The sequence below is a fragment of the Odocoileus virginianus genome, chromosome 32, assembly GCF_023699985.2.
Source record: "Odocoileus virginianus isolate 20LAN1187 ecotype Illinois chromosome 32, Ovbor_1.2, whole genome shotgun sequence".
In the NCBI taxonomy this organism is placed as follows: domain Eukaryota; kingdom Metazoa; phylum Chordata; class Mammalia; order Artiodactyla; family Cervidae; genus Odocoileus; species Odocoileus virginianus.
The window spans coordinates 17717350-17731738 of NC_069705.1; the positions used below are offsets into that span (position 1 = coordinate 17717350).

The following is a 14389-nucleotide window of genomic DNA, read 5'->3' on the forward strand; positions in this document are numbered from 1 at the left end:
ACTCAGACTGCCCTTCTGCTGTGCTTTCTGGCTCCCGGTCGCTCATGGCCACTCCTGCCCCGCGCCTAGGGGATACTTAGACGCGTCATAAACACTGGGGAAACCCATGACTTGCTGACTCTGGCTTGAGGGGCCATCGAGCGTGGCTGACCTTCCTCCTAAGGCCACTGTCCTGATCAGCTGAAAAACACACGTGTGCTCAACCCCATGTACGCTCACAATGTTGTGTGCAATTCCGGGGGCCTCAGAAGTCCCTGAAAGAACCTCTAACATAACAGATATGATCCAAACTGATCCTGCTATTGCTCTGCACCAGAGACTGCTAGACACAGTGCGCAGACTGTGCCATGTGAGTAAGCAACATGGAAGACCCTGGGCGCTTCCACTAGAACCTCATCCTGACTCTTGACAGTCATCCCTGTTTCGATTCACCATCCAGGGAACACACTGGGGTTCCGCCATCACGCTTCTTGAGGAGCCCTCCTCCCCAAGGCAGCAAGGGTTAGTCTCCACCACCTCAGCATCATACAAGCTCCAGCGACTGGTGACAGGAGGAGAGCAGCCAGATAAGAAATGACTCAGTGCAAAAATAAAGTGCTAGAAAAGGGGGGGAGATACCCATAAAACATCCTTCCTCTTCCCTGTATAGATGAGGGACTAAGGCTCAGAGGATTCAAATCCAGTGACTTCACATCCTAAACAGTGTTGCCAAGGAAGGAAGACCTTGACTGGGCTCCAGAGTGGGCTGCCTGCCTGACCCACTCGCTCTCCTACAGCGGCTTTTGAGGAGCACCCACGGCAAAGCTCCCAAAAGGCTACTATTTCATTGTAGCTCTTCCTGCCTAGTGACAACGCCATCATCATCCCACTTGCCTTTAGAAACGGTCACGAGAAGTGCTTACTAGGCGGCTGGCTCAACTCCTGGGAGTGGACTCAAGGGATAAGTCTAGACCAGTGGTTCTCATAACATGGTCCCCCCGACCACCAGCATCACCTGGGACCATGTCCGAAATGCAGAAACTGTTAGGGGGAGGGCTCAAGCACCTGCATTTATCAAGTCTGCCAGGTAACGCTGCTGCACATGCATGCTCAACTTTGAGAGAGCCTGCTCTTGAACACGGTTTCCTAAAGGGCAGCCGGAAGAAGCGAATCAGGCTCTGCAGTCAAGTACATTTGAGAGAAAAATGCACCGTCTCAGCAGATTCTAGATCCACATCAGTACGGGAAAGCTCCGAGAAGTTGAAACAAACCTGTCTGGCCTGATTTCATCCTGGGTTTCCCAAGTTTATCGGATCACATCGTCTTTTAAATTACATAACAGTGTTGAGAAATGCTGGTCTGGAAGGTGCCTTCCAGTGGTGACATTTGGCGGATGTGGGAGGCTAAGTATGCCAATGCGTCAACCAGCTCTTGAACAAAACTAATCAGAGCTGGCCATCACCAGACCAGCTGGTTCTCTGGCTATCTGATCTACAAGGCACAGTCGAGACTTCCCTTTCCTAAGGCGGGTGCTGGGCCTGCATGCAGACTTCCCAGCACCACACTCAGAATCTAGCTCTCTCTTAAAGACACGGAAGATTCTTCGGCGGTTTCTCCCACTGTCCCCAACACAGAGCCCTTAAGACCCTGCTAGAGCTTTCTCAGCCGCAAGCCACTGGCCACCAGCCACTCATATGCTATTTAATCATGATTAACTCTGCCCCCCGACTCCAGCTCTACGGCTCCGCTCTTAAGCGGTATAAGGTCAGGTCCCACAACAAACTCCGCTGCAGGCTGTGGAGAGGCGGCCAAGCCGGAGACCTCCTCTGGTCCAGGAAAGTCCAAACTCACCCAACAGACCCCAGGGATGATTTGCAATTACAAAAAAGATGACCCTCATGATGGGATGAATTACAGGATTCTGTAAAACAGCAACCCTCCCCGTTTCTAATAAAGCATTCACCAAAACCAGAACACTTGCCAGGAATTTCTCTACCCCACAAGATGAGGCCCATTGAGGACCATTCCCTAAAGGAACATCCAAACCCCACGGTCTCCCTCGGCCCCCTCCTACTCTTTTCAAGGACAAGGAGGACATAGAACTGCAATCAGCATTTACTATTTCTTTTACAATACTCTTTGCCACACGACTGAACAACTCTTTGCCTGGTGCGATTAAGTGGCTATTACCTAGACAAAAATGTCAAGATTTCTGTGAACTGGTTCAAAGGTTAAAGTTTGCCATCTGACCCACTCCAACAGCTGGTGGGGAGGTGGGGGGGTGGGAGGGGTGGGCAGAGAAGGCCGAGGCCAGGCCCCAGTCCCATGACCTTGCACCATTTCCGGGTATGAACAGTGGGAGGTTGTGGGGTCTGAGTCCAGGCAGCCACAAGGTCTAGATCCCAAGAGCAAGGTCCTAGGCCAGTGAACCCCTCCCACTAAGACCAATCAAGGCCGGGCTTAATTAAACATAACCCTTGAGGGATCATCTTCTCTTCTGGCCTTTTCAGATCTCTCCCCATCTCTCCTCAGCACCAGCTCAGCTCACGCTTCCAAACAGGCATGCGAAATGTGCTCAGACATCCCAGAAGTTCACTGAGGACGCCACTCGGGTCGAAGGCACCCAGGCGTGTAACACCCTGTGTCAGATTAAGTCCGCAGCGCTGGCTGGTCATCCATATTTAATTCTGTCAGTCTGTTAATTTTTAACTATGTTTGCTATCAAGGGCCATTAGAGGTCTCCGGGAGCCGGAGTCGGTGGAGCGAGAAGCGCGCGGTGGCAGAGTGGATGAGACTTGGAAGTCGGGGTGTCCCACTTTCCCCTCCTGTCATGGGCTTCTGGCCTTCCCCACCGGCAGTGCCGGCCTTGAATAAAACATGATCCCATTTGGAGCTCGTTTTCCTTTTCGCCCCTGTCACCACGGGTTTTCTTCACGGAGTTCACTTGCTTTTTAGGCCGCCTGCGTCTTTTAATTCCAAAGTTTCTTGGTAGCCTTTCTTGGTTCTGCTCCGAAGCTGTTTGAATCCATGTCCTCTCAGATGGTATGTGGGACTCATCCCACCAGAGGCCCAACGCCTGCGGGGGCGGCCAGCAGGGTTGCCCTCGCCTCCCCCCAGCTCACACCGGGGCCCTCGGGTTTCTGCTGCTGGGTACCAGTCCTGAGCCCCTGCATCCTGACTGATTCTTAAGCCAAAGGGAGGTCCCAGGCATCTATTCTTGACCAAAAAAATAAAGGAAATGGAAGAGCTATTTTAACAGTAATTACAGCTCTATGCCAAGCACTGGACTCTCTGCCTCAAAATAACGCCGTGAAATAAGTGGTTCATTCTTTCTACTTACAGATGAGGAAACAGAGGCTCGGTGAGGTAGCCAAATCAACAGAACAAAAGCCTGCCTAAAGCCTCCAAGTCAGGAGCATGGGTGGAACCTGTCATTCAAATTGGGCCTGTCGGATTTTCTGCAGATGCCCCCTGCACTGTCCCACTGCGACAGGCAGCCAGCTCGGCGGCGAGTGGATGGTCCCAGGGGGGCACCCCGCTGAGACTCACGGAGCCTTGGGAGGGCTCTCCCTGCTCACGAGGTTGGAGGGACGCAGGTTGGGGGAGACACACAGCGTTGGGGGGATGTAGCCTTACATCTGGAAAAAGAAATTGGAACCTGGAAAACACAGTGCCCTCCAAATGAAGGCAATCCTGCCCCCTGCCCCCCAATCAGGAAATCTGCCCCAGACGGGGCGTGGGGAGTCCGGGCCTCTGTAGCCGGAGCAGCGGCTTTGATCAAAGGGACCACCGGGCCCAACCACCAGACGGAACACCGGCTCTGGACTGCTCTGAGGCCGGTGAGGACAGGTAGGGGCATGCGTCACTGCCTTATGAAGAGGCTCCTTGGGCCTTCAAACATTGCAGAGCAAAGGGAAGGGCAAGAGACAGGACAGGTGGGACAGAGAAGGTAAAAGGGGGCAGAGCATCCTCTAGGCCAGGAGATGGCTCCGGGGGGCGGGGGAGGCAGTGTTCAGCCACCAGGACTAGAAGGAGAATCATCTCCTCCCACCACCCAAGGCACTCAGTGTAGCCCCATCACCTGGATACCAGGTTGGGCAGAGTCATAGCAGAAAGACTGGAGGGAGAATGAGCTAGAAGGCCCCGGGAAGGACGGGCGGGCTGACCAGCAGCTGAAGACATCTGAGTAAAGGAACGTGTTACCACTGGTCTCTGGGAATCCAGCTGTTTCCTGTTGGGGACAGGCGTGTCCGGGCCTGGCCTGCCCCCAGGGGGTGGGGGGGCTCCCTCCAGGGGCCACGTTCTCCCAGAGCCAGCACCGGCTGCAGGGACCACAGTGCTGATGCGGGCAGGCATCGCTCGAGACAGCGGGGACCGTCATGCAGGCCTCATCTCGCTCACCCGCTCCTCAGCCACCTTCCCAGCCTCTGATCTTCCCTCCGGCTGCAGCGAGGATTCTGCGTTCCCGCGGGCGTCCAGCTAGACATCCTCAGTGTCTGAACCAGCGCAGTTCGCGGGGGTAACTAGTGCCGGGCTCCCTTCTCCCTGATTCAAATGCACCTTGAAAGGCTAACATTTTCTAAGCCCTTACTGTGTGCCAGGCACCCCTGTTTTACATGAGGGATTTTTAGCCCCACTTTGAGTGTTGCTTAGTCGTGTCCAACTCTGTGACCCCATAGACTGCAGCCTGCCAGGTTCCTCTCTTCATGGGATTTTTTTAAGGCAAGAGTACTGGAGTGGGTTACCATTTCCTTCTCCAGATCATCTTCCCGACCCAGGGATCGAACCCAGGTCTCCTGCATTGCAGGTGGATTCCTTTAAGGAACGTGAGTCAAGGTCACAGAACCTGTAAACGGCAAAGCCCGCATCTGACCAGGGAGCCCCAGAAACCTCAGGCCTTATGGGGTTGGCAGGGAAATAGCCCCCTAGGGAGGGGCTGGGGGGACTGGAACAGGAAAGGGGGCCCGGTGCTCACGAGAGGCTGGGCTGTGAGCACCACCCCTGCCCTGCCCACCTTCGGTCTCCTATGGGAGCTGAGCCAGGGGCTCTTAGGTGACCAGAAAGTCAAACAGAAACAGGGAACGAGACAAGGCTGGTGCGGTCAGGAGACAGACTGCCAGGGTGTGGTTCCCCCGCCCCTACTCTGACCTTCACGGAGTTGCAGGTTTAAAGAGAAAAGCAAATGTCAGAGGATTAAGAGTTTCATTTATGCCTGAGAACAATTCAAAGCCTTGAGCTGAATTGCCTCAAAGGCAGTCCTTCAAGGCTGGGGTCTCTGGGACAGAGACCAGCCCCAGGGCTACAGGATAAGACGTGTTTGGGAAAGCCAGGCCTCAAGAATGAGGTTGTCAGGGGGAAGAGAAACCACACCCGAATCTCCTGACACCTCCCTTTCCTCTGGGAGGCTGGCAGCTGGTGAGGGGCTGAAGTCGCCTCTGGCGGGGGAAGCAGGGGGTTCTGCTCTCAGGCCAGCTCTCACTGGCTGCTGCCCTGTGAATAGGAGGGAGAAGCTCAAAGAACAGAGTCCCCCCTGTGTGAGTCCCCAGGAGCACCTGGGTAGGAAGCAAGCGCTTCTGACCTGCTGCCACACTGTGCGCTCACCTGAGTCCACAGTCACACCTGCCTCCCTCTCCACGCCCCCTCCGACCAGCTATGTACCACACTTAAGTCCGACTCATGCCAGACCATGCTGCTTCATCTCAGTATTCACTATGGGGGTTCAGTGACAGAGGAGATGCTTAAGAGATCTGCTTTAAAAAAAAAAAAAAAAAGTTTACAAATGCAGTTCTAGAAACTGCACAGTGTCTGGGGCGAGGACCTGGCGGTCAGGATACCCACACCTCACCCGAGGCCATCTCGCCCCCAGGCCTTCTCTTCCCGGTTTGCCTATGTCTTTTTCCCATGGTCCATTCTGGCATTTATTTTAGGTCTAACCTCTAGAATTTTTCCAGTGTGTCACAAGGAGACCTCTCCAGGGGCCCGTCTTGCCCCGGGAAGTCTGTGGTTTCATCTGAAGACCTTCTGTTCGCGGGCAGGGATGCACTCCGGTCACAAGCTGCAGGGCAGCCCCGGGAGAAGACGTGCAGAGAGACTCAGGGCAGACGGGCCCGCAGAGGAGAGACAGGCTGGTAGCCAGGACCTGCTTTTCCGGTCTCACTTACCTGCACAAGTTCCTGGCTCAATTCAGTGTGATCAAGGGTAAATGCTATTGCTTCTAGACTGTGGAAGAGGACAGTGTGTTTTATTGGCTTCCTCTCAGCCCCATTAGCAAGCAGACCAAAAGCAAAAATGAACCCAGACTTTAAAAAAAAAAACAGCTGAGATGTGTGAATATGAGGTCAGAGGAGCTGTGTGGATCGTCTTCCACGTGTACTTTTCATAAAAGTCGTGAATGAAACCTTTCTCCCTCGTCCACAGTGACGCACGTCATACACTCAATACATTTCAAATACTGACGATGGTGCAAAGCAAGCAGGATGAGCATTTCTTAAAACGCGAATGATCTTCTCAGAAATCAGCTGCTCTCTTATCTCTAGAAGTACAAAAGGCAGTACTGCGGCTTACAGTCCTTCTCCAAATATTCTTTACAAGTGGGATGTGATGTCCAACACGCATCTTCGATGTACATGGAGGCACCATATAAGCCGGGCAGAAGTAGAGATATGAAGCATCAACTCCTTTTGCAGCGATAATTTCTGTCTCTCCTGGAACTTCCTTCTGGATCAGACAGACTGAAAAAGACATCCATCCTTGTTGAAGTGACAGCTCCCAGCAGGTGCGACCCATGGATGCTAGAGTGAGCAACTTCTAATATGCAGCTCTGATGGCACAGGAGCCCAAGAGGATACAGGCAGCAGCGGCGAGGCCTCAAGCCTGGACCAAGTCTCCCTGGGATGCTGGCTCCTTTTCCCATATAATGTGTACTCAGCATCCTGGGCCCAGCTCTCCCCAAATCTCCGTCAGAGATAGCATCTTAGCTCCAAAGTCGCATCACCGTGAAAAACAAAACGCTGCAGTCTACTTGAGATCATTTTTGCTCTAATTAAAATTTTTATTGAAATCTCTCAAACGTTACCAAGAAATAGTTTTTGCAAAAGAGAGGGAAGGGGAAAAAAAAAAACAAAACAAAACAGCTAACAAGCAAATTCAACATGGGAGCTCCCTCTGCTGGTCTGCAGTAGGTTGATATGTTACAAACACATTCCCAGAGACAAATCTAATTTGCTGGAGAAGTGGACAAAAGACAGGTGTGTTGGGCTTTGCCTCAGGAGAGAAACACTAGAAGAAAAAAAAAATCCATGTCTCAAAACAGAGCACAACATCACTAAGAAAAGCAAAATCATCTCAAAGCTGATCTCCAAAGACATATAATAAGATTTCCAGAACAAAAATGAATTAGCCACTAACGGGATGCTCCCTTCTGGCCTTCCCCTCTGTTCTACCTCCAGTTAGTAAAAATTCTCTTAGGCCTTTTGGGTGAAGGTTAAGTTCTGAGTCCCTCGTCTCTGCCTCCAAATCTCTTCTTACAGGCTTCTCATCTACTTTGATAAGAAAAAGATCCAAGGAGTCATTGGAGCAAGGCCTCTCCACAATTCCATCAAAGATTTAGTCTCTGGTGGGACAGCTCTGAGGTGTGGACAGGGCTGGGAATCAGGCGGCCTGACTCTGGCCACGGCAGAGCCACGTGCAGACTTTGGACAACTCTCTGCATCTTCTCCGGTCTGTGTCCTCATTTGTAAAATGGGTCAGACCAGCTGATCTGTCAAGCCTCTCCCAGTTCATTCTATGATTCTCATATCGGACAAAGACACTTAAATAACCGTATCTGTTCATCAGTATTTGTGATACAGAACTCAAGCTTGTACTGGGAAGGACCCCCAACAAGAAGCGGGATTGAGCGCAAGGATCTCACACTGGTATCAGATGAGAGTCCCACCAGCTCTAGGGCTGATGTAGCGATGCCAAGTGGATGCCCGGCTGGGAAAGCCTCAAGACCAAGGAACAGCTCACGGGGACCATGCCACCATGGGCAGTGCACATCCCCGTAAGCCAGAACAGGCGCGTCCATTTATCTTGGCACTGTCTCTCCTCATCCTTTCTCACAATGGCCTGGGCTTTCGGATCTCTCATTCCCGGTCCTGTTCGGCCAGTGTCAGTTCTTGCTTTTCCCGGGCAGTGGTGAAAAGGCTTTGTGGCCGATTAACCAAAGCCATGGGTACTTAGAAGGCTATGCAAACTTGGCACCATTTCATGGTATTATTAACATGGCCTCAACAGTCAATGGATCTGTATCTAGGCAGTCCAGGAAGAGGAAGAAGGGGGATCACATACCCCAGATGGCAGGGGTGGGCCACCAACAGAGAGGACTTCTTGAGTTGCTCCACGGCCTCTATGAAATTATGCCTGAGGCCCCCAGGAACATTCTGATAACCCAGCAGAAGGCGTCTGCTGGTTCCCTTTCCCTACCTGCCGTTGCAAGAGTGACCAAGCACTGACGTGGACCAAAGGTGAAAAGGGCAGCAAGGGAAGGAAAAGCGAACAGCACGGACAATCCAGAGATTGGGATCAGTCTTGGAATAACCCTGTAATTCTGTTTTCTGTGCCAAGAGCAGTCACCACCACCACCTACGTGTGTCTTCACTACTTGGACTCTTTCCACCTGCCTCTCCCCACTCTGGAGGTGCAGGCACCACCTGGACTTTTTCTTTGTAGGTTTCCTGCACAGTACCTGAGAGGTCGGGTTGTCCATGCACAATCAAAGCATTGACAACAGCTGGGAGAGAACGGAAGGATGTCCATCTAACAACACTCTGAGCCCATGGCCTCCCTGTGAGAACCCTCACTGGGGTGGCTGGTAGGTGTCGTGTACAACACAGTTAAGTTCTGTACCATGTCAAAGAGTGTTAAGTCAGAAGGGTTTTCTGGCCAGCTGTTGATTTCACCCGACCTGGTCAATAACCACTAAGCAAAACAATCCCCCCGCTCCCCAAACCTGTTCAGGCTGATGATATTGTAAAAACAGGCTTTTCTGCTTTTAAAGGAGTTACACATGGAATAAGACAAATGACAGCTATATTTTTCTCTCTTATTTGCTATTGATCATCACTCTGGATCCTAACATGGATTACTACTGCTTGCAAAAAAAGCAAAGCTAAGAGAAACAATTTTTTTCCCCCAAGGGAAGAGAAAGGGTTGGTAAGTAGACAGACAGTAATCTTTGTGAAGAAACACTGGAGTTTGTTTATAAAACTCAGGCTATTCTTAACCGAGAAAGAAAGCTGGTCAGAAGACACACCTCGACCCTGTCTTATAATTACATTTAAGACACTATATGGTACCTCCTCTCCCACAGGGTCCCTTAAAAATAAATGGAAGTGTGAATCTGGTCTTTGACACATGTAGGATTGCACACTGCCTTCCTCCTGGGAACTCCCGACATGCCCCCTTCATCACTCGAGCTCTCAGAACACACGAGAAGAACTCTCCGTACAGAGGAACACACGCAGACACACGACTCGTGCCCACGTGCACGCCTCCCTCCGCGGAACCCCCGCACAGCAAGGCACAGACGTCTGGGTTCGGGGGGCGCCCGCGAGCTGGCTGGGGGAGAGCTAACCCGGCCCGTCTCCCGTGTGTGTGACATGAGGCGAGATCACTAAAGAAGAGAGTGGTGTCGTCCAGGGGTGGGGGAGCGTCAGGCAGTGGGTGATGTCACGGCTGTCAGACGGTCCTCAGAAGTCCCAGAGGAGCGGCGGCTGGATCGAGAGGGGGACATTAATCTCTCGGAGGTGGATCTGTTAGCCGGAGAGGTGTTAGTCGTACGGTGTGCTCTGGGGAACCAGGTTGGAAGGGACCGGTGCTGGGGTGAGTGGAGTCGTGGCCGATGGGCATCAATTACCTGGGCATGCAGTGAAGCGGGGTAGGTGAAAGCAGGAGGAGGCAGCGCAGGCGCTAAGTCCGCTGGGTACAGAGGGTACGGGGCCCACACTTCAGGGCTACTGGGGTAAAGTGCAGGCACTGTGAGCTCATCTGCAAGACAAGAAGAAGGGGACAGTTAGTGGTCACCCCGCCGCCGGCTCCGAGTCACAAACACACCCGCGCACGCCCGAGCCCCCGTCCGTGGCACGGGTCGCATCGCTCTCAGCCACTGGATCACCTGTTGCTGCTGGTCTCCTGAACGCCGACCACTGAACGGTACAGACGGAATTGGGAAAAAAAAAAAAAAAAAAGCTCGAGGGCTGGGATGGACTGGGGGTGGTGGGAGGGAGGCTCAGGGGGGGTGATTCATGTTGTTGGACGGCAGAAACCAACACTGTCAAGCCATTCTTCTCCAATTAAAAATAAATTTAAAATTCGTAAGTAATTAAACCTATTTCATACTTATTTATACCCTATAATAAATTTATATATAATTATATAGTATTTATAAAAAATCAGTAAGTAAAATAAAAGTTTTTAGAAAAGCAGTAAGCATCTGCTCCCTGCCTGGCCTTCTGAGACCTTAGGCTCCGCAGTGGACACTCTGATGTCTTTCCAACTGGAATATGGGGAACCCCCTGAACAGTGGGGACTTTCTGAAGCAAACAGCAAACAGAGTCCTCCGAGGAAGAGAGAGATCCAGTAGCGATCTCCTGTGAAGACCCACGGCAGAGCCGTTGGGAGAACAGCGGCCGCCCGGCAGGACCAGGAGGACCCCCGACAGACCAGAAGGACTAGAGGACTCCTGTTCATCGGCACAATGATTACTGGCAAATACCGTGACCATCCAGCGTTTTCTATTTAGAAGCACAAGGCCAGACACAGTGATCACAGGGCATTTAAGGTGTTCTAAGTTTGGAGGATGGAAACACAAAGTCTGGGGTGTTCAGATTCAAGGGGCGCTGCACCAAGATCCAAATAAGGGCATTCACTACTGCTGTTGACACTGATTTCATTTTCCAGGGAAAACACGTGAGTTGTGATGCCGACCAGCTGGTCTCAATGTTCCTTGCTCGGCTCCGAGTCCACACGGTTCAGGCTGCAGTTTTGCCAGATTGAAGGGCAAGTGCTGGGGTCTCAGAATGCATCGGGAAGCGGCTTGCTGAAGCCACCACACATTCACGGGGGTGGGGTGTGTCTCAAGGCAGAAATACCCACAGTCAACAGTTACGCATCCAGAACCCGTGAAGCAGCATCTCAGTACGTGCTTTTATCACCTGTCAAAGTCTGATAGCATGTAGGCCAAGGATGCTCCCTGGGACTGTCAAGGGAGTCAGGAAAGGTGACCCCTAAAGCCATTAGTGACTCTGCCATTCAGGACTTTCCAGAGGTCGACAGTGCAAGTGACCCCAGGTCCAGAGAGTCACTTGCTTCCTTCTCACCATATAAGCCGCCCCAAGTCTTCATTCCAGGTCTCCCCTATCTCCCCAAATTCTGACTCTGGGCAGGATTTGCAGTGTGGGGAGGCGGTTAGAAACAGAAGAGTGTCATGCTGAGTGTGCGACCGCCCTACAGAATGAGCAGAAGGCAGCCAAGCCCACAGGAGTGTCTCATCAGGCGATGGGTGTGTGCGGGGCTTCTGTCTCCAGCCAGCGTGGAAGAGTTTTTTGTTTTTTTAAATCAACTCAGTTGTCATTGTGATAACAGTTTCACTCTCTCTCTCTTTTAAAATTATTTTTGATGTGGACCACTTTTAAAGTCTTTATTGACTGTTCCAATACCGCTCCTGTTCTATGTTTTGGTTTTCTGGCTGCGAGGCACCTGGGAATCTTAGCTCCTGGACCAGGGATTGAACCTGCACCCTCTGCATCGGAAGGTGGAGTCTTAACCACTGGACCACCAGGGCAGTCCCAGGAAGAGCTTCTGAAAGGATGAGGGGGAGTCAAGGGCTGTTGATGATGACCCTTTAGGGGCCAGGCAGGGGATCCCGACAAGGTGGGCTGATGAGACTCTGGCCACACGGGCACCCCAACTCCCTGTCAACAAGGCTGTCAAAGCGACCTCCTCATGGTGATGGGAACACAGTCTGCTGGTCTAGCTAGGCTGGGGAACCTAGGCCAAAAGAGGGGACGAACAGTTAATTATTTGGATGGGAAAATATTCATATTATAATCCTCTTTAAAGTGATCAGGTCTCCACCACCTGCTTCCACAGTTCTAGGGTGTGGAGGTGTGTGTGTAGTTTCTGGGAGGAAATTCCTTACCGAGGGGTTGGCAGAGCCCCGTGATTCCCGTGGTGATGAGACCATATGATTTCCATTAGAGCAACAACTCTTGTGAGAGCCTGGGCTCGTGGAAACCAACCGCTGCCAGAACCAATGCCTCGGATTTTAAACAAACAACCATTCTCAGGAATGGCAGGCTGCGACTGTGGCTGCTGCTGTTATTTCAGCTACCAGGTTATTTTAAGACATTCTGAGTCTGTTTTTAAAAAAGTCAAGAGAGTCTCAAGACCCAGCACAGTCATCTTTCGGCCCATGCTCGTCCGGCCCCATGGGGACAGCAGGGAACGATAACCACCACCCAGGGTTTCTGCTCAGCCTGCTGCCTGATGGCTGAAGGTGAGGGAGCCTTGCAGGGTGCTCTGGGGCTCCCTTCAGAGAGTTTCTAGAAAGTATGTCTTTTAAGGTATCTGATTCTAAAGACCTAGGGTCTGGGTTTCGATCTCAGCCTGACGGAATCTGTGATTTCCAGATCTTTCCACATCTTGTCCTAAAGCTTTACTTCACACTGGACTAGTCACTGATGGACATTTGCACAAAACCTAGCCCACGGATTCCCTGGTGGCTCAGTGGTAAAGAATCTGCCTGCCAATGCAGGAGACACTGCAGAGACGATGCGGAGTTCGATCCCTGGTCCGGGATGATCGAACATGCTGCTGAGCAACTAAGTCCATGTGCCACAACTACTGAGCCTGTTCTCTAGAGCCCTGGAGAAACTACAGAAGCCAGAACACCCTACAGCTCATGCTCTGCAACAAGAGTAACCCCGGCTTGCTGGAACTAAAGGGAAGCCCACAAGGCATGGAGGACCCAGTGCAACCAATAAATAAATACTAAAGCCTAACCCAGCAGAATGGGGGGCTTGCTTCCAAGTCCTCTAAGCCAGAGGTCCCCAAGTTCCAGGATTTAATGCAATAATAATAGAAAAGTGCAAGATAATTTAATGTGCTTGAAACATCCCCAAACCACCCCTTCCACACCAGTCTGTGGGAAAATTATCTTCTACAAAACCAGTCCCTGGTACCAAAAACATTGGGGACTGCTGTCCTAAATCCCAAATGCAGAGTGATACTATAGTCAGGTAGTGAAAAAGTCCAAGTATTAGTCTATCAGTCATGTCCAACTCTTTTGTGACCCCATGGACTGTGGATCACCAGGCTCCTCTGTCCATGGGATTTCCCAGGCAAGAATATTGCAGCAGGTAGCCATTCTCTTCTCCAGGGGAATCTTCCCAACCCAGGGATTGAATAGGGGGTCTCCAGTATTGCGGGCAGATTCTTTACTGAGCCACCAGGAAGCCCCAGTGAAGCAAAGCCTAAGATAAGAGATCAGGGGGACGTACACTGGGTCAATCCTTCGCTCCAGCTCGTCAGCTCTCCCTTTTCCTCTTAGAATGGAATCCGGAGTTACGGTAAATGTTAAGAGGCACGTGGAAGGTTGGTCAGGAGGAGGATGAACTCAGGGTATCAGCGGAGATGCTCTGTGTGGTGAGGGCAGTGAATGGGTGACTACCAACACATCCTCCGGGCAGGAGCCAGGTCTTACTCTGCATCCCCGGCCCGGCTCTGAGCCTGGCATTCAGCATGCAGTCATGCTTGCTATACTGAACAGCACCTGACAGAAAATTCCAAAACTTCTTTAAAGAGATACCAACGTTTTCTTTGTTAAAGGAACTAAGGGAGTAGCCAGAGGAACTAGATCTAAAATTTCTCAACCCTGGCAGTGTCTGTCACATGCACCCAAAATATTGAGCCAAGGGAGGCTCAAATCAGAGCAAGTGTTTTGGAGCTGGAGTTTTCAAAGTTAAAAATAAAAGCAATGGAACCTTTTTTCAAACATGTTTCCCAGAAATTCTTTTTTAATAGAAGTCAAGCAGTCTGGGCTGACTCTGGTGGTCCTGGCTGGAGGAACTCCACTCCTGTGACCGTTCCCGGAGAACACCAGGGTACCGGAGGTAACTGAAAACCGCTCCTCCAGTGGCTCTCATCCAGCGGGCCAGTTTTTAAAGCAAGCTCCTCTTCCCAATCTCTGAAGTCTGAATTCACTCCTACAGTTCCTGGAAACCCCCTGCAGAGAGGGCGAAAAGCAGGCCTCCCAGCCCGACTTCAGTGGCCAAGGTACCAGGGAGCGCTGAGGCCAAGAGGGATCCTGAGTGAGATTTAATGACTTCCCCGGTGGCTCAGATGGTCAAGAATCTGCCTCCAACATGGG

General features: G+C 51.6%; 1 protein-coding gene across 5 annotated transcripts in view; it reads right to left on the reverse strand.

Moving 5' to 3' along the window:
* RBPMS (RNA binding protein, mRNA processing factor) overlaps positions 1 to 14389 on the reverse strand; it is a 188363-nt gene that overhangs the window by 9410 nt on the left and 164564 nt on the right. For 2 of the 5 annotated variants that reach the window (XM_020879065.2, XM_020879066.2), the window contains exons 6-7: positions 9878 to 10008; positions 7007 to 7257 (exon numbers count right to left, since the gene is read on the reverse strand). In XM_020879065.2, the coding sequence (XP_020734724.1) occupies positions 7126 to 7257; positions 9878 to 10008 (263 nt within the window). In that variant the 3' untranslated portion in view covers positions 7007 to 7125. Of the gene's footprint in view, positions 1 to 7006; positions 7258 to 8631; positions 9774 to 9877; positions 10009 to 14389 lie in introns of those variants that run through there. The other 3 variants (XM_070459939.1, XM_070459940.1, XM_070459938.1) reach the window with 3 other exon arrangements.